The following is an 18,100-nucleotide window of genomic DNA, read 5'->3' as shown; positions in this document are numbered from 1 at the left end:
GTGGAGGGCATGGAGCCAAGCAATGTTCTTCCCAGGGACATCTCTGAGGCCCACTCCCTACCCTTCCCTGCGGGAAGCGCCACATATGCTCACCTTATTTCTTTTCTGGTGGTTGATCTCATTCTCCTGGAATGCAGACAAAGTCCATCAGAATGAGGCCCCTGGTTCTTAGGAGCACTTGATTCCCATCCCTTCTCATGATGCACCATGGCCAGGACCCGTGAGGGGGCCGTGCATACACAGATAGTGGGCCTGGGATCTAGGCCAGGCTCTGTGGTCCAGAGAAAGGAGGACATGGGGCAGATGGACTGGCTACAGGTCGGGACCCTGCAGCACCACCCTCTCGGAAGACAGTAGGGGAGGCCGAAGCCTCAGGCAGGAAGGGGCTGCTGCGGCTACTGAGGTGCTTGCTGACGTGGAGGGTCCTGACTTCATTCTCCCCCCACGGGCAAACTCACCGGGGGAGGCTGAGGTCCACTCAGACAGACCTCACGCAGCTTTGCCTTCAGGAAGCTCTGCTGCTTCACCAGTCTTCGGCACCGGGAGCCGTGGCCTAACTGCAGCCTCACCTCGCTCATCCCTGAGATGGGCAACAGCCCCCAGGCTCACAGGGTAGCCGTGAGGCTGTCATGAGGGGAGGTTTGCCGAGTCCTGAGAGCTCAGGGCTCAGTACAGGGGCGTTCTGCTCCCAAACCTCCGGATTCTGGTCCCTCCCCCACAATCCTCAGGCTCACCCACCTCCAGATAGTCCTCCATGGCGGTATCTAACATCACCAGCTCGGTGAGGAAAGTGCCAAGGAAAGGCACGACACCCTGTGTCATGAGGGGGAGGGTTGGGATGAGTCCCTGCTCTCTGGTGTCCACAGGGACCCTCCACTGAAAATGCTCCAGCCTCCTAGCCCACCCCAGGGGCTCACGTGGAGCAGCCTAGGACCCTTAGCAGCCTCCCCCCCACGGGTTCCCTTTCCCCTCCGCCCCCAGAACATCAGACTCCTCCTCATCACCTTCAGGGCCTGCTTTTCAAAAATGCCAGGGAATGGAGCACTAGGTCGGTCCCTCCCCACCCGCAAAACCCATTCTCTATGGACCACTCTGGACCCTCCTCCTGGTCCTTTTGAAATAAGAATTGTAGAAGCTGTGGCCCCAGAAGCCGCAGCTGGAGTGGGAAGGCCCCCCCCTTCCTGATCTTTCCTTTTTGGGAGGCTTCCAGCCCTCAGGGAGGAGCCCTCCTCCTCCTCTGACTTTGGAGGCCCTGGGCCTCAGGCACACTCACCTTCTTCTGCATCCTCTTCTGGGCTCCCCGGAGGGCCATCACCAGGGTGGCAAATCTATTGGATGGTCGCTCCTGCAGGGCCAAGGACAAGTTCCTTGAGACCATCATACCCTCAGGCCACTTGCCCCCACCATCTTGGACGTCAGAACCTAGACATCTGACCTAACTCATACTGATCCTGAGGCCCCATTATCCAGAAGCAGGCCGTGAGTGATTCCAGAACAACTCACTCCAACGTTCACTCCATGTGTGACCTTGAGCTTGCAGCCTGGCCTCCCCGAGCCTGTTTTCTCATCGGGAAACGTGACAACTCCACCTATCTCCCATGGTCTCCTGAGGACTCAGGGTCCTATTACTCTCATCATTGTTGTGGCCCTCAACCCAGCCCAACCCCATCACTGAGCACAGGTCTGTCCTCTGGGCTCTCCAGGTTTGTAAAGGCCCCCACCTGGACCAGCTGTCGACACAGAGAGAGAGGGTGTCTAGGCTAGGGAGTCTGCTTGGACACCACCTGCTTGCCCCCTCGCCGCCAACGGCATCCTCACCTAGGCTGTCGCCACATTCATGACAAAGGCTTCCCCTCCCCAAGGAATGCTTCAGACCATTCCCGACTTCATCCACTCAGGACCCTGTTCCCTCCCACCCCTCCTCTCTTTCCAGACCTGCACCTTCCAGGCTACCTTGATGAGCAGGTTCCTGCCCTGTGCGGTGTCCTTGCTGCACAGCTTTTGAAAGATCCTCAATGGCTTCCTGAAGAGAGGCAAGGGAGGCACGATCAATGGACGAATAATGTGGCAGGGTTGAGGGCGAGTGCCTTTTCTTTGAGAACCCCAGAGTGTCAACCTGCCTGGTTGAGGGTTTCTTCTGGGATCCTCTGAGCACTAAGGTCTTTGTAGGACATGGGAGGGAGCTCTCATGTGGCTCGTCCTGGGCCTCCCTTCCCATATTCATTGAGAAACGCTGTTTGGGTCAATTTGGGGTTCAAATGGGCAGAGAACTTAGTGGCTGTCAAGGAAACACGTGAAGAGATTTAATGCAGCTCAGCCCCATGTGGGACATTTGGCAAAACTGATTTCTACAGCGGGAGGCATGGTGACCTCCTCACCAGGGAGGCTGAGAGACGCACCCACCAGCCCAGGTCCTGTGGTCGGGGTTTGCCGCCTCCCAGAAGGTCCAAGCTGCCTGAGGGGGAAGAGGACAAGCCTCTGGGAGCTCCCTCATCCATCCTGGTCCCTCCATGGAGAGAGGCCTACTCACCTGGAAACCTTCCCCCACGTGTTCTCGAGGCGGTGAATGGAGACACTCTGCAGAGCTGAGAGGATGGCACGTAAGGACGAGTAGTTCCTCAGGGTTTGACAGGCCTGGGGAGGGAAGAGAATGGGCTGTCACTTGGGAAGCCGGCACCTGATTGGCTCTCAAGCTTCAGTCCCCCTCAGGGGAAAGTGCTCCTGCTGGAGGAAGCCGCTGTCCAGGGACCTGCCGAAGGGCACACGTGAGGCCCAGAGGAGGAGGAAGATTTTACCTCACTCCAAGGAAGGAGCCAGGCAGAAACGGAGCATCCCAGCATGGGGCCATGCAAGGCGAGGTCAGCATGCCCCTGGACGGAAGAGCCTAGGGACTGCACAGTCCCTAGGGCAAAGACCAGGGCCTTCCACCCTGAGACCTGATCAAGGGAAGAGCAGTGCCCGAGACTCAGGAGAGCACCTCAGCTGGGCTTCCCGTTGCATACCTTGGCCACCTTGATCCAGTGCTCCACCACCATGGCCCTGTCCCGGGCTGTCATGCTTGGGTTGCCAAGGCAGGTGGTGATGACACACTTGGCCACACCGTTGAACTGGGTGACAGTGGCCCGGACTGTGGGTGCCAGGTGCTCATTGCCAGGCTTGTTGCGCTTGGACCAGACGGAGCCCAGGCACTGATGGGGCAGCAGCTTCTTGAACAGCTCCTAGAGAACAGGCGGACCTTGGTTCACCCAGCCATTTCCCATGCAAGACTCATGTCCTACGTAGGGGTCACAGGTCAGAGCTGGACCTCAGGGAGCTGAGAATCTGGCCTGAGCCTGGTTGGAGACCGTGGATTTCATTCCACTGTTTTTCCCTGAGGGAACCCAGTACACAATGACCCAGGAGCAAACAGAGCAAGGGAAGGAAGGAGGGCATTGGCACCCTGATCATGCTCAGGAACTCCCAGCTCCAGGTGGCACTGCAAGGTGGTCCAACCCAAGGGGGCTTCTTCCCCTCCCCTCCAACTGGTCATCCCCCTGGTCCTTCCCCCCTTTCAGATGCACATTCTCACACGGGAGCTGCAACCACACGTTCTTCCGTCTGCCCTGTCCTCATGGACACATCAGACGCCTAATCAATGCTGAGGGTACTCATCCTCCAAGGCACATGAGTGGGTGACCCATGGACTTGACTGAACACAGGGAGCTGCCCTCCTCCACCCACGGGACCAGGGCCTGCCCATTGGTCTCTCCATTCTGGCTCATTTCTTCTCCCTAGTACCTCCGTATCAGTGCTTATCAGGGTCTCTCGCTACAGTCCGCAGCTGGACAGTGAAAGCTTGGGGCTAAGCGCCCTGATGGGTTGACAGGGTTGGGAAGTGGTGGAGCTGAGATTTGGTCCCAGACCATAGGAGTCCACATCAGGGAAAGGCAGGTGTGGGGCAGGTGAGAGCAGAAGGAAGGCCTGCCCCTGGCCCACCCTGAGAGCCCAGCTGCTCACCGCATCCATATACGTGAGCTGCTCTGCCACCAGCCTGGGAGGGAAGTCCAGGAGGTCGGGCTTCTCCTCACCCAGCTGGTTCTTTGGGGTGACACAGCGGTGGCAGGAAGCCTCTGGGGCCGCGGTGGGCTCTGTGGCTGTTGCCTGAGTGAAACTTTCTAGCAAAAAGGGTGGTCCAGCTGACTGCTGCTCAGCACCCGGCACACATGCAGAAGATGGGAGCACGGGTTGCAGTTCTGGAACAGCTGACGGAGGGGAGGCTGGCTCTGACACCGCAGGTGACAGTTGACACAGAGCCGGGGTCGCCTCTAGCTCTATAGGAGGCCCTGTTCCTGGCTCTGCCGCTGGAAGGAGCCCTGGAGCTGGCACTGGGGCAGGAGACAGAGAAAGGTTCATCCACATCACTGACTTTCCGGATGCCTTTGCAAAACCAGGACAGACCCCATGGCCTTGAAAGGAATACCCAGCCCATGAACCGCATCCCAGTTAGCCTTCCCAGCTTGCCATCCCCCTTACCCTCCACCTCTGCCTCAGTGAGTGCCAGAAGTTCCCGCTGCATCAGGAGAAGGGGGACATGGTTTGTCAGGTCCCAGGCATGCCACTTCAGAACCATGGCCCCATGTACATAGTCCACCTTGATCTCGACACGGTCACAGCCCAGGGACTGATAGATAGCCTGCAAATTCTGGTCAGGCCAGGTACCCAAGATGGGAGACAGGGTGCTAGGGAGAGTCATATGTGGAGCAGAGTCAGAGGCCTGGCCTTGCATTGCACATGCTACTCCCACAGCACCGTTCTTTCTGTATGGGTCCCAGAGGATGGCCCCAGCCCCCTTCCAACCCCTCTCTAGCTGCCCTCGTAGTGGGAGGCCTGGTCCTCCTGAAAACCTGAATGAGTCTGGTTTTTCCACTTCTCCTCTCCTCTACCTGGCCATGGGCCTGGTCTATTCTATCCTCCATGCACACCAGTATCAAGGCTCAGGTTGGAGGCAGATTTGTGAGTGGTGGGCTCAGCACAGCCTCGGTTCTTGGCCCCGGTTGGGGTGGTCAGCAGGGAGGGGCAGGCAGAGCAAGTTGGGACCGTCAAAGGGATGGGTGTTTCAGGCACCCACTGAGCCCAGACTGTGCTCTGCCGCCCAGAGGGCCCGGGACCCCCTCCACAGCCTTCTTTGACTCATTTGCTTCTTCACATGAAGCCCCCCAGATGAAGCCCGCCCACTGGAAATCAAGAGATCGGTGAGATCCCTGGTTCGGCAAATCCCTCCCCAGCCACCACCCCTGTAGTCCCCCACCCTGCTCTGTGGAGGCAGCCAGCCCTGCTTCTGGACCCAAACCCCTGTCCCAGTTTTACTTGATCATTTCATCTGTCCTATGATCCAGCTCTTGGTGGATCCTTTCAAAGCTAGAGGAGGCTACGAAGATATCACATCTAACAACCATTGGACATGCATGCTTAGGGTGTGCAGAGTGCCTATCTGACCCTCTGAATAGAACTGAGACCCAGACACTGTATCTCCTCTCTCCATTCACATTCCTAGGTGCTTAATATACATTCTTGAATGACTACTTCCCAGCCCGCACTTTCCAAATCCTGAGTGGCCCGTGGGCTGGTCTGCCTGCTCCCAGTGTGCCCCTGAGCTGCTCACACAAAGGACAACTACCAGAACCATCTAGATGGAATCTCAGAAGTCCTTTGCACATGGGGAAACTGCCTGCTTTGCATTTCCTTTCGTCAACCCAGAAGGGCCACCGGCCTGTGAGGGTTGCACTTGAGAGCTTCTTGACCGGAGAGAGAGAACTATTAAGCAAGAAGATGCCCAGCACGTCCAGGAGCCCTTTCTACAGAGCCAAGCACCAGAGTAGCCCGTGCCATGTTTCCTCCCATGATTTCCTACAGTAACTGTATGAGGTTCATCCTCTTAACCACCCCAGTTTTCAGAAGAGGAAAGGGAAGGTCAGAGAGGGGTAGGGCCATTCCCGAGATGTACACCCAGTAGATGGGAGGCTCACCCTGTGCTGTGCATGGGGTGGGCACTCACCGATTGAACTGCTGGCCCAGGACCTGTGTGGCTGAAGTGAACATCTCGTACATGCAGAAGATCGTTGAGGTGGTTGAGATGCTCCCATCTGGGAAGGATGGCACCAGGGACTGTACGAAACGCTCCATTGTGCCTTCTCGGAGCCTCAGCATCGTCTGGGCCTCATCCAGGGACAGGGATGATTCCTTTTCCCACCAGGTAGAGAAGGGGGGTGTGGGGGGCAATGGAGTCAGCTTCAACACCACGAACCACCAGGATGATCAGGGTCTGGTGCTCAGACCAGAGAGTCCCATCCCTTCGGGAACTTGTGCAAGAAAAGGGACTTGAGGGCCCACCCAGAAAAAGGCTCTAGGCTTGAAAGTACAATTGCCTTTAGGGGTGAAATGAGAAAGCATTGGTCACTTCAACACATCTTGTTAGCTGAGCCACCACAGCCTTTCTCTCTCTGAATAGGCTTTATTAAGAACTGTATGCCTTTGAGTCATCAGTCAACATCCCTACTGCAGACAGGAGAAAGCAGAGGCTTAGCATCTCCAACGCTGCTCGAGATCATAGACGTTGGGCCTGAGAACTGTCCAGAGCATGGAATGCATGGCATTTCCCTAGGCTGCTGCGGCCTGCTCTGTTCCTCAGGTGGGGAGAAAGGTTCAGGGGAAATCCACCTTCCTCGGCAGGCCCCAGGGGAGCCGGTTGTTTCTAGTGTGGGTTCTGGCCTTGCCGTGATCATCTGTGGGTCCTGAGATTGGACATCAATCTGGACCTGTTCTCACCCCAGACCAGCATTGGATGCTGTTGTGGGCCGAGGCACCTGCTGCTTGTCAAGGGAGATGGAGTAGCTGAGCCCTTGGAGCAAGCAGCTCCTCAAAGATGGCCTGGATTGAACTCTGAAAAGACAGAGTCCACTACCTGGGCCAGGAGGCATCAGAGGCCTTGCACCCAATCCGTGCTTGAAAGGCTGAATCACGGTGGCAGACAACCTCCCATACGGAGGTCCAAAAAGACATATGAGGACACAGCTTGTGATCCGGGGGACATACAATGAGTCGATGTGTTCTGAGAGGTGATACGTTACAGAGGAACATATAGAATGGCTTCATCCCACCGTTCCTTTTATGTTCAATCACCCTGTGTGGGGTGAGGATTCATAAGGCCTTGGACACGTTCTCCAAGGACAGTGGAGCTGGGTTCTACACAGGATGGCTGGGGTGAGTCAAGAAAATACTCAAAACAGTAGCAAAATGCAAAGACACTCATGGCTGTGGGAAAAGTCACACAAAACAGAATGAAACAGAATAACCCACGCCCCAAACTGCAAAAAACATGAACACTATTCTCTACCATTCCCACCTATGTGAAGAGTGTCTTCCTACCTTCTCCCACAGCTGGTGGTGGAGGTGTGGATACTGGGATGACTTTGTGGTTGGGCCTGTGGGGCACTCATATAGAAACACCATGGGAGGGCCCCAGGTTTGTCCCCATATTTGTGTGGGGGCCCTGGGTGCGTGGAACCCTCTTCCCATTCTCACCTCAGAGCGGCACTGATCCTGGGTGGCCTGGTGCACCTGCCACTTGTCTAGGGCGTTGTAGTTGAAGTCCCAGACCAGCTCTTCGATGACCTCCTGGGTGCAGCTCTGAAAATGCAGTGCCCCATAGACATGGGGTCAAGAGACATTAGTGTCCTCCCGGGACATTGCCACAAGGGGCCACCCGCATTAGAAATCCTGCTCTCCAGTTGAGGCAAAGAGGGGCAGCTGAAAAGACATCGAGCAAGGACGTAGCCGGATGAAACTCTAGAGCTCGTGATTAACATCGAGGTAGTTGAGCTTGGTCCCCAGTGCTCAGCTTCTCATCCCGCCTGCTATGACCTGGGGTGTGAACATGAAAGATGGGCCAGGCTTCCAACACCTGGCAGCTTCCTTCTGCCCAGGAAGGGTGTGTCCCACATCCTCTGTCCCCTTCTCTACACATAGACAACCAGCCCCCCACCCCAACACACACACAGGGACACACATAATGAGGGGCAAGAGGTGTGGGCCTGCTGAGGTGACATCAGAGTTGTTGCCTGCTCTCCAGTGGGCTGCCCTGAGCTGCCTCGTGTTACCTGTTGGTGTCTCCTGCCACATGTCCAGAGGGCTCGGAAAAGCGGGCTGAGCCGACGTCTACAATTATTTGAAAGTCTCTCTCTCTGGGCTTGCCTGGGCCCAGAGACCCTGAAGGGAGGAAGGCAGCAAGAGAACATCCTGTTCTCTCGAACGTCTCCACTCAAGTGAGCTGGAGAGCAGGTTGTCTTTTGAATCTGGGTGCCCGGTTACCAGAGTTCTAAGTTCAGTTGGGGCCTATCACAGAGGAAGTGAGGTCACTCTTTCAAGATTCTAATCCCTGGGACCATGTGTTCAGTCAGACCTATCCAGAGCCCCTTCTTGGCAGTTGACTCCTTAGCTTTCTCCCCCATGTCATCTCCTGAACTGGACACAATGAGCCAAAAAGGCCATAGCCACCACTCTCTGGAAATGGAACTAGGGTCTGAAGCTTCAGGAGGCAGAGCTGAATTCAGACCTTACGTTCTGTGTTTCTTTGCGCACTTGTGTGTCCTATGTCATTGTGTCTCTCACGTAGTCCCCACTTTCCCAGCCTGCAGTGTGGGGATCAGGCTAGAATCTACTTCCTTGGGACATCCTCTGGTGTCTGTGGATAAGAGTATTTATTACATGTGTGGGGTGGTCCCCTGTGTATCTGAGGCACAATTTTCAAGATGGAAGAATTACAAGAAGGGGTGGGACTTGGCATGGAGGGCCGCTCAGAAGAGGCCTGGGTTCCAGCCGTGTAATACTGCAACTGTCACTTTCCCTCTTGGCCTCATTTTAAGGTGGGCACCATGATGGTCTGGAAAAGCAAGAAGATGCAGGCATTGTCATCCTCTGTAGTAAAACCATGCAATTGTTTCCCGTTATATGAAGAACGAGACCCCGTTACCTCGTTTGGGTCTATGAGGGGAGCGGCTTTACCATGGCTCCCAGGGATCCTGACCTGTGGTATAGGCATCAGACTGTAACCGCTAAGTGGTCAGTGACTGGCTTTTGAACCACAGGACATATTCAACGTGATGAAGTACCATGCCTAGAGCTTCTCTACATGTCATGCAAAGAGTTTCTCACTCCCTAGTTACTTTCCATCATGTTCCACTACTCACTCCTTCCCTTTCCCTTCTTCTTCTCTCTCTCTGAAGCAGAACCAAGCACCGATGTTCTGAGCTGCCATCTACAGAGGCTCACAGGATAGAGAACGGAGGCAGTGCCAAGGCCAAAAGACACACAGGAACTCAGCTTCTGAGTCCAGATGGCATCCCGAGTCACATGAGCCAACTTATGACAAAATCCTCTTCCAGTATGGCCCTGGTCACAGCCGCAGCCACTGACACACCTTGAGCCTTGGGAACCATGCTAATTTGGGCCCACATTCTTCACCCACAAATACTGTTAGAAATTAAAGCGATGCACCTGCACATGCAGGGTATCAGGGCAATGCAGTCCTGGGGCAACTCTAGATAAGTAACAGTCTCCCAGGCCTCAGCATCTGTCCCTGCCTTCCTTCCTCCCCTCTGCTCTCCTCCTAGTGTCCCTGCAGCCACCTTGGCTGCCTTTTTCACTCCTCTGGCCAAACTGGCTTCTGTTATTGAGTGTCTGCAGCACAAGTCACTTCTTCCTGAAACGCTGCTCCCTGACGTGTGCAGGTCTAGCTCCCTTTGGTCAATCTGTTCTCAGCAACCTCAGCCTCAGTGAGGCCTTTCATATCTTTCCATGCAATGACTCCCCAGCCTTCCTCCGTAGCACACTTCATTCCTAGTACAGAGCGCTTGCTCTTTTCTTTCACGTGCGTTCTCTTTGGAGCTTTGGTCCATGTGTAGACTGGGAGCTCCTAAAGCAAAGGAGCCCTAGGTAATTTCATCTCCGCGCACGGGCCCAGCAAGATACCTGGCATAGGGCAGTGCTCAGTGTGTAGTTACTGAATGAATAATTGAGAAGATCTTGGAGCCCACCTCCCCTCTTAAGCACCTAGACTGCAGAATGCTACTAAAACTTTCAAGCTGTTTCTGGGCAGGGGCGACAACCACAATGGCCTCTGCCTGACTCTTCCTGTTCCAGTTCCTCCAGCAGAACTCACCAGGTACCATGGACAAGGAAGCGCCCTGCACCCAGTTCTCCAGCTCTGGTGGCACAGCCCCACGCAGGCACACCAGCAAAAAAAGCCATGCCTTTTCTCGGGGGTCCTCAACGCAGTGCCTTTGCAGAGTCACAGAGCAAAGGAGCAGGATCTCTATTTTTCCCTTCACTGTGGAATCTGAGACAAAGAAGAGAAAAGGAGGAAGACTAACTCAGAACAAGAGATCAGATAGAAGTAACCAGAAGCAGAGGGCGGAGGGGGTGCAGGAATTGAGTGAATGGTGAAAAGGTACAAATTCCAGTTTCAGATCAATAAGGAATAGGGATTTACAGTACACCCCAGGACTACAGTTCATTACTGCTCTATGGTGTATTTGAGAGGTGTGAAAAGAGCAAGTTCTGAGAGTTCTCATCACAAAGAAAAACCTCTCTTTCTTTTCTTTTTACTTCATTTTTGTATCTCTAGAGATGATGATGGCGGCGGACTAAATTTATTCTGGCGATCGTTTCACAGTATACGAAAGGAACATCATTACGCCAGGTATCTTAAACATACACAGTTCTGTATGTCAAATGTATCAAAACAACTGGAGCAAAAAAATATTTTCATATTCATAGAGAGCATCAGGAAATTGGACATGGTAAAAAGAACATCACGTAAACAAAACTGAAAACAGCAGAACCGAAAGCCAGTAGGTTATCCTAGGGGTTAAAAACTTCAAGCCATTGGCATAGAAAGTCGATTCTGAAATTAAAAATCAGTGAATTAAAATTAAAGCAGATGAAATAGAATTTTAAAATTTTGTTCCATTTAACAATTTGTCAAAGAATAGAAAGTCTTAATAAGTTACCTCAGATAGTAACTTTTGAAAAAACTGTTCATGTTTTGGAAAATTCTGATTGTAAGCTTCCAAGTGGGCACAGAATGAGAACATTTTGTTTGATCAAAGTCGCCTCATGGAAAATGGCTGAAGCAAAATGTCTGAGATGGGACCTAAACGAAAGGATATAAATGGCTAGATGAAACTGTCCCGAGTTCGTTTCTCCGTATTTGCAGTTTACATTTATTTTCATGTCGTTAAGTCCATTAAGTTCATGGAGTACATTCTAAGTCTATTCCATGCATTAATATGTTTGAACAACCTCCCTGTAACCCAGCTTCACATCTCATTGTATCTTGTAAAATTCAAACTCTATACCATGAATCAGAAACTTCCGATGACCGCCTACTTCCAGCCCTTGGCAACACCATTCTACTGTCTTTGGCAATTTACTCTAGGTAGGTCCTAAGAGTGAAGTCAAAGTGTGTATTTTCATGAATACTCATCTACTTAGCATAATATCCTCAAGCTTCACCCATGTTGTGGCAAATGTCAATGTCTTCTTCCACTTTGAAGAATGAATGCTATTCCAATATGTGTACATACAACATCTGTTCCTCCCTCGACAGATACTTGGATTGCTTTCATGGGTTAGCTATTATGAATAATGATGCCATGAAAATGTGTGTTCAGATATGTCTTCAAGACCATGCTGTCAATTAATTTGGGTATACACCCCAGAAGTGGAGTTACTGGAACACATAGTAAGTCTAATTTTAATTTTTTTGAAACTACCATACTGATTTCACAACTATGCTGTTAAACATTCCTACCACACACACTGAATAAGGCTTCCATCTTCTCAACATCTTGGCCAACACTTGCTCTTTTTTTCCCTTCTGATTGCTTTTTTTTTTTTTTTTTGGAAGAGTCATCTTAAAGGATGTAAAATGGTATCTCATTGCTTTTTATAATTTGCATTTCCCTTAACATTAGTGATGTATCTTTTCAAATTTCTTTTCACGTGCACATCTTTGAGGATATGCCTATTCCCAATTTGCACATTCACGCATTGCATTCATTTTGTTGTCTGTTGTTGAGTTCATGTGATCTCTATTCATTCTGGATATTGAGCCCCTGCCAGATAGACAGTTTGCAAATATGGTCTCCCATCTTGTGGATTGTGTTTTTACTTCATTGCTAATGTCTTTAACGTCACAAAGATTGTAAGTATTCTGAATGTCCTGTACGTGAATTTATTTTTCTTTTCTATCCTGTGCCTTGCAGGTCATATCCATTAAAGCATGGCCAAATCCTATTTTGTGAAGCTATGAAAATGAATATTATTGGACTGCACTTCCGAGATGAAAAAGGTTCATTAGTGGAGTAAGAGAGCAGCATGAACTGGAGAAGCACGGGCATGATGATGGGGTCATGACGCTATGTGATCGCAAGAGGATAGGAATATGTATGATGGGCCAGCATGAGCTGTGTACTGGAAATGGGACCTTGTCCATTTTGTGCAGCACCTACGTGGATGATGGGAGCAGTGAGACATATGACTGGACGGATCCCCGAGCTCAGCCCTTCTTCCAAGTTAGACTTTCATTGCACTCTGATCCATTAACGTTTGAAGAGTTTCTTAATCAGATGAGGGACATAGTCTTACATGCTAGAAGGTGATGAACGTGGTGTGTGGGCGTGTCTGCAAGGAACTCCGTATCCCTCCCGTCTTGGTGAGCCACTGTCTGGAGTCAATGGCAAAGAAGGTTAGAGTACTAAATTACACTGGGGTCAAACCAAAGGGGAACAGTATGTCCCTCCTATGCTGAGCTGAAGTCAGGCAAGACTTTTATATGTTTGCTCTGTGTTCCCAGTTCATGGTCCCTAAGTTCTGCAGGTTCCTCTCTGGGAGAGAGGAGATGGACATGTTTGAGGGGGAGCTGGAGAGCTGTATCACCACCAGGAATGAGACCGAGAGCCGACTCCCAGTCATCGTGCAAGTGAAAAAATGGGATCAATGTCATCAAAGAGAAAACCATCAGCCACCAGTATTCATGCCGCCTGTGAGGAAATCTTGTCGAGAGGCACTTGTAAGTGATGGAGGGTGCACACCTGTAGTAACTCTGTGGCAAGTACAGATGTTACCTGCTTGAGGTGACCCACCTTGAAGAGACAAAGTTTTTGCCACCCTGTCAAGGGTGCTCAGAATGGACTCGAAGGGCAAGAGGCCTGGAACTGAAAGCATGTTTGAAAGTCTCTTTAGGGCTGAAATGAAAAAGGCAGCATGCCCTGAAAACTGCCTCACCTTGAATAGGCTAGCTCCCTTCATTGCTTGTGGGAAGAAAAGAAATCATCCGGTATTTTTCGTATTGAAAACAAGAAAACACAGAACCTTGGATTTCTGTTATTTTTTTATTGAAATTCGATTAGCCGACATACAGTCCATCCTTATTTCAGATGTAGTGTTGAATAACTCATCAGTTGCATATACCACTCAGTGCTCATCACATCACGTGCCCTCCTTTATGCTCCTCACCCAGTTGCCCCATCCCCCCACCCAACTCCCCTCCAGCCACCCTCAGTTGTTCTCTGTGCTTAAGAGCCCCTCATGGTTTTGCTCCGTCTCTGATGGCTTCCCGGTCAGTTTTCCCTCCTTTCCCCTATGATTATCATCAGTTTTCACTCATATGTGGAACGTAAGAAACAGTGTAGAGGATCATAGTGGATTTTCTTTAAAAGGATGTTATTTTCTGTCTTTCCATGTTTGACCGCATTTCACTTTTCTTTAAAAATGACACGTTCAAATGATATGTCCATTGACCCTGGAGGGTTGGGCGTTCTTCACACTTCCTCAATGAGTTAGGACCCTGAACCAGGTGTCAGGAGAACCTCCTCTGTGTTATTGTTCCCCGGGTGCCCTTGTTGGGCTTCAGCTTCCTTATCTGTAACACGATGAGAGATACGAATGCTAAATATTTTCCGAAAGTTGTTCCCGCTCCAAACTTTCGATGGCTACCAAGAGTCGAATATTGCTTCATCCACGAGACAAAGGTTAGGAATCGTTATTTCAATTACTTCGTAAAGACACACAACCAAGTAGAATGAGAACACCAGAGGAGCATCGCTCCAATAGGACTCGAGTGAAACTCTGCTCCAACTGCCAGTAGCATAGGACGTTACCTTTTATGTGAACACAGAGGTGGGCCCTGGCCTTTCCATATAAACAGACTGTACTTTTGTCTTTGGACATTTTCATTTACCTTTCGTGTGGATTGACGTTCAGCCCGATGAGACCTCATGAGGAAACTCTGCGTATTCTAAGCTTAGATCTCATAGGACCGATTTTTCTTAAGTTTTGAAACTACACTATAATTGACAGACAGTGTTATATTCCTTTCAGGTGAACAGCAGGGACTCAATAGTTCTGTACATTACACAGTGCTCAGCACCATAAGTGTACTCTTAATCCCCATGATCTATTTCACCCATCCCCCCACCTGGCCATCCCCAGTCTGTGCTCTACATTTGAGACTGGTTTTTTGTTTGTTTTCTCTTTGTTCTTTCTTTTTGTCTCTTAAGTGCCACACAGGAGTCAAACCCATGTTAACATAACACACATCGACTTTAAAGCTTACCTCCATTTCATGGTCTGGATGAAATGTGCTGACTATACCACCACGTTGACTCCACAGTGGCTCCCAGGGATCCCCACCCGTGCTATATACCTCCCTGTCTATCCACTGCCTGGTTGCTAATAGGTTTCTGACCAAGAGAATATGACAAAACATTGTCACTTTCCTGTTACTCTCTTCTGTTCCCTTCCTTTCTTTCCTGTATCCCTGCACTGGGGAAGCAAGCACTGGTGTTTAGAACTGCCCTACATAGAGGCCCACAGAGGAAGAAACCTAGGGAGTGCCCAGGCTAATAGGCAGAAAAGAACTCAAATTCAGGATTTCGCTTAAACCCACTTTGTTGAGTCTGAGCTAAATCCTGACATTAGTCACATCAGTGACTTGGGAGCAAATCTTACCACAGTTGGGCCTCGGGTGAGGCGCAGACTGCATCACACAGAGACCTGGGGGCAGAAACACCCAGTCTCAACTGTGTGGAGATTCCAGGCCCCCCCGAATTGGGAGCTAGGAAATATCACGCTTCAGAAGTGCTAAGCTTTCTAGTAGTGTTCTCAGAGACAAACAGATAGCTAACTCAGGTAACCTGGCCCTCCCATCCACTGCCATCTCTTGTTCTCACCTCCCAGCCTCCACCAGCCACTCTGGCCACTTTCCGAATCTTCTCTGGTCAAACTAGTTTCTGTCTGAGAGATTTGGCCCCAGTGGTGCCCTCTCCCTGACACACTGTTCCCAGAGGTGTGCAGCTCTTGCTCCCTCTTGTCAATCTGCTACCAGCAGATGTCACCATGTGGAGGCCTTCCAGACCCTCCTCTCCTGTGACTCCCTAGCCCTCCCTACTACACTGTGCTGGTAACTGGAGTATAATATCTGCTCTGTTCTTTCACACATCTTGCTTTCAAGGTGTTCTCCATCAGAACAGCAGAAACAACTTGGCCATTTGCAGACTGCACTGGGGCGCACCAACTCACCTGGCACAGGCTGAGCGCTCAGAGCATAGTTGCTGAAAGAAGAAATGGGAAGGTCTTGGGGCCCTGCCTTCCATCCTTGTCACCATGTCCATTCCTGAGCCCGTTATGCTAGCACTGGGATGGGCAATGTGAGAGGCTAGAATGGATATCAAGTGGCCAGGATGTACTCGGCTGCTTAGTGCCTTTTCCAGGTTGAATGCACTTGGGTGGATGTCAATGTGTGATGCAAAGATCATCATACCTGGTGCCCACTCCCATGGGTCCACCTACATGTCTGTTCCCCACGACTAATTGTCATAAATCTTCTTCCTCCCAGTCCCTGACCAACGAGCCAAATCATCTACCACTGCCACGAGCCAATGTATATTCTTTCCTCAGGCTGCTTTTCTTTCCATACCACCTGAAAGAATTGAAAGAATTTTGAAATGCTCGAAAGAATTTCCCATCGCTGCATTCTATCAAGACTACCCTGAACGGGGCTGTAGTATATCTGCAGCCACTTTCCATCCTGCAGCCACATCCAAGCCCATTCAGCCATGAACCAACCTCAGTCTTTTCCCTCCTCTGTCGCCTGGAGCAATATTGGGTCTTCTGCCCGTCCTCTCTGAAGCTCCTCTGGCCCGTTCATGGGGACTTGCGAGGGAGCCCGTGCACCACACACAGAGTGGCCCCTAGCACCTGCCTCTGCCCACGTGCCAGGGCTGACTCAGGAGCTCAGGCTCCCACCTTACCCCCTTTCAGCCTCGGCCATCCCTCTTGGAAGGACTTTGTGCTCTGCACACATCGCAGAGATACAGGAGGGCACAGGAAAGAAAACCCACTTACCTAAAGAAGCTCCTAAACTATTGACCTCCTTCCATCCTGCCTCCATATGCCCTGGAAGAGAAGAAGAGGAGAGGCCTGCAGGTGTGGACAAAGCCCTGCCCTGGCTGTTTATCTTCCCGGCAATAAAAAGACCTCCTCGTTGCGGCCAAACTGTTGCTGAAAATTCTGTTTTCAGTGGTGAAACAGATAATTTTGGTCAAATGGCCTGCTGGCGCTGTTTGTCAGGGTGGTCCGTGGACAAGTGGCCTCAGCATCCGCAGAGGGCGTGTTGGAAATGCAGAGTCTCAGGTCGCTCCCAGTGTTACTGAATCAGAATCTGTATTTTCACGAGATCCCCAGGGGATCCGGGCCTAAGACGATGTCTCAAAAAACCACTGTTGAATGTTCCCCAAAGAGAAAGCTAATCGGCACCTTGATATACCAAATGGGGAAGGCATGGTTGTTTCCTGGGCCTTTTTGGCAGTTTCTAGCATTCTAGAATTCCATAAAGGGTTGATTCCCCGGTGGACATGGTGGGAGTTGTTGTGCAGGAAAGGAAAGAACACCATACCTGCTGGGAAATTGAGCAAGGACGGAAGCTATGCATGGGCCCAACAGCAAGAGCTCCAACGCGCCAAGGCTGATCCCCTGCTCTAGAGCTCTCTGCTGTTCTTATGCTAGATCCCTTTGTGTCAGGTGATGGGATGGGAGATTGTTCTTGCTTTTGGAGCTGGCCTGTATTGCTGTAACTGGTCCTCTAAGATTCACTTTTGTTGTATCCCAAAGTTTTGGGACGCTTGTCTTGTCATTGTTCTTGGATTCCATGTAATTTTTTTTCCTATTTTGAATTCCTGGTTGACCCACTCATTTCTCGGGAGCGTGTTCTTTCACCTCCTTGTGTTCATGGTCTTTCCAGGTTTTTCTCTGGTGGTTGATTTCTAGTCCATACCATTGTGGTCAGAAAAGATGTATGCCATGACTTCCATCTTTTTGAATTAGTAGAGACTTGTTCGGTAGCCTAATATGTGATCTGCTCTGGAGGACGTTCCATGTGCAATCGAAAGGAATGAGTATGTGCTGTTGGAGGATGGAATGTTCTGCATGCGTCTGTTAAAACCAGTGCATCACCCAAAGCCACTGTTTCCTTGTTGATTTTCAGTTTGGATCATGTGTCCATTAATAGAAGGGGGGTGTTAGATCCCCTACTGTATTGTATTACAGTCAATTAGTTGCCTGCTTTTTGTTATTAACTGTTTTATGTATTTGGGTCCTCCTATGCTGGGTGTCTAAAAATTTAAAATTGTTCTATCTTCTTGTTGCATTGTCTCCATGATTGGGACACAGTGTCCTTCTTTGTGACCCACTACTCTTTTATTTTTTATATTCTGTTTTGTCTGATAGAAGTATTCGTACCCCTGCTTTGTTTTGGCAACCAGTTGCATGCGAGATGCTTCTCATCTGCTCACTTTCAATGTGCAGGGGACCCAGTAGGTCTGGGGGCTCAGGCTGAGTACCTAATTTCGGACAAGTCAGTGTAAGTGTGCAAACTGAGACTGAGTGTGTAAACTGTTGAATATTAGTGACAATGGAATATTACTCAGCCATCAAAAAGAACGATTTCTCAACTTTTGCTGCAACATAGAAGGGACTGGAGGAGATAATGCTAAGTCAAGTCAAA

The 18,100-nt window shown here is 50.7% G+C and overlaps 1 protein-coding gene and 1 long non-coding RNA gene across 2 annotated transcripts; one reads left to right on the top strand and one right to left on the bottom strand.

Moving 5' to 3' along the window:
• Positions 1–1,415: 1,415 nt before the first annotated feature.
• Positions 1,416–10,727, bottom strand: LOC148108101 (ral guanine nucleotide dissociation stimulator-like). Its single transcript, XM_087853886.1, has 5 exons — positions 10,707–10,727; positions 7,561–7,665; positions 6,035–6,219; positions 4,406–4,718; positions 1,416–1,451 (listed from the first exon to the last, which is right to left on the bottom strand). The coding sequence occupies exons 1-5, from the start codon at positions 10,725–10,727 to the stop codon at positions 1,416–1,418; spliced, it is 660 nt and encodes a 219-aa protein (XP_087710012.1).
• Positions 10,728–10,855: 128 nt separating this feature from the next.
• Positions 10,856–17,345, top strand: LOC148108100 (uncharacterized). Its single transcript, XR_015721025.1, has 2 exons — positions 10,856–11,779; positions 12,303–17,345. It is a non-coding gene; the product is annotated as an uncharacterized LOC148108100 (long non-coding RNA).
• The last annotated feature ends 755 nt before the right edge of the window (positions 17,346–18,100 follow it).

This window comes from Ursus americanus, chromosome 22 (assembly GCF_024610735.1).
Source record: "Ursus americanus isolate L20-20 chromosome 22, mUrsAme1.1.p, whole genome shotgun sequence".
Lineage (NCBI taxonomy): Eukaryota > Metazoa > Chordata > Mammalia > Carnivora > Ursidae > Ursus > Ursus americanus.
The sequence above is the reverse complement of the archived record's forward strand: the minus strand, read 5'-3'. Positions and strand labels throughout refer to the sequence as shown.

Excerpts from the sequence above, each read along its gene's own strand:
- LOC148108101 (XM_087853886.1), bottom strand. The coding sequence starts at position 10,727 with ATGATGTTCCTTTCGTATACT. Across the intron at positions 4,719-6,034 it reads CTGGGCCAGCAGTTCAATCG|CACCCTGTCTCCCATCTTGG; the intron begins GTGAGTGCCCAC and ends GACTCTCCCTAG. Across the intron at positions 1,452-4,405 it reads TTTGCAAAGGCATCCGGAAA|GATCAGTATGAGTTAGGTCA; the intron begins GTCAGTGATGTG and ends ATGGGGCCTCAG.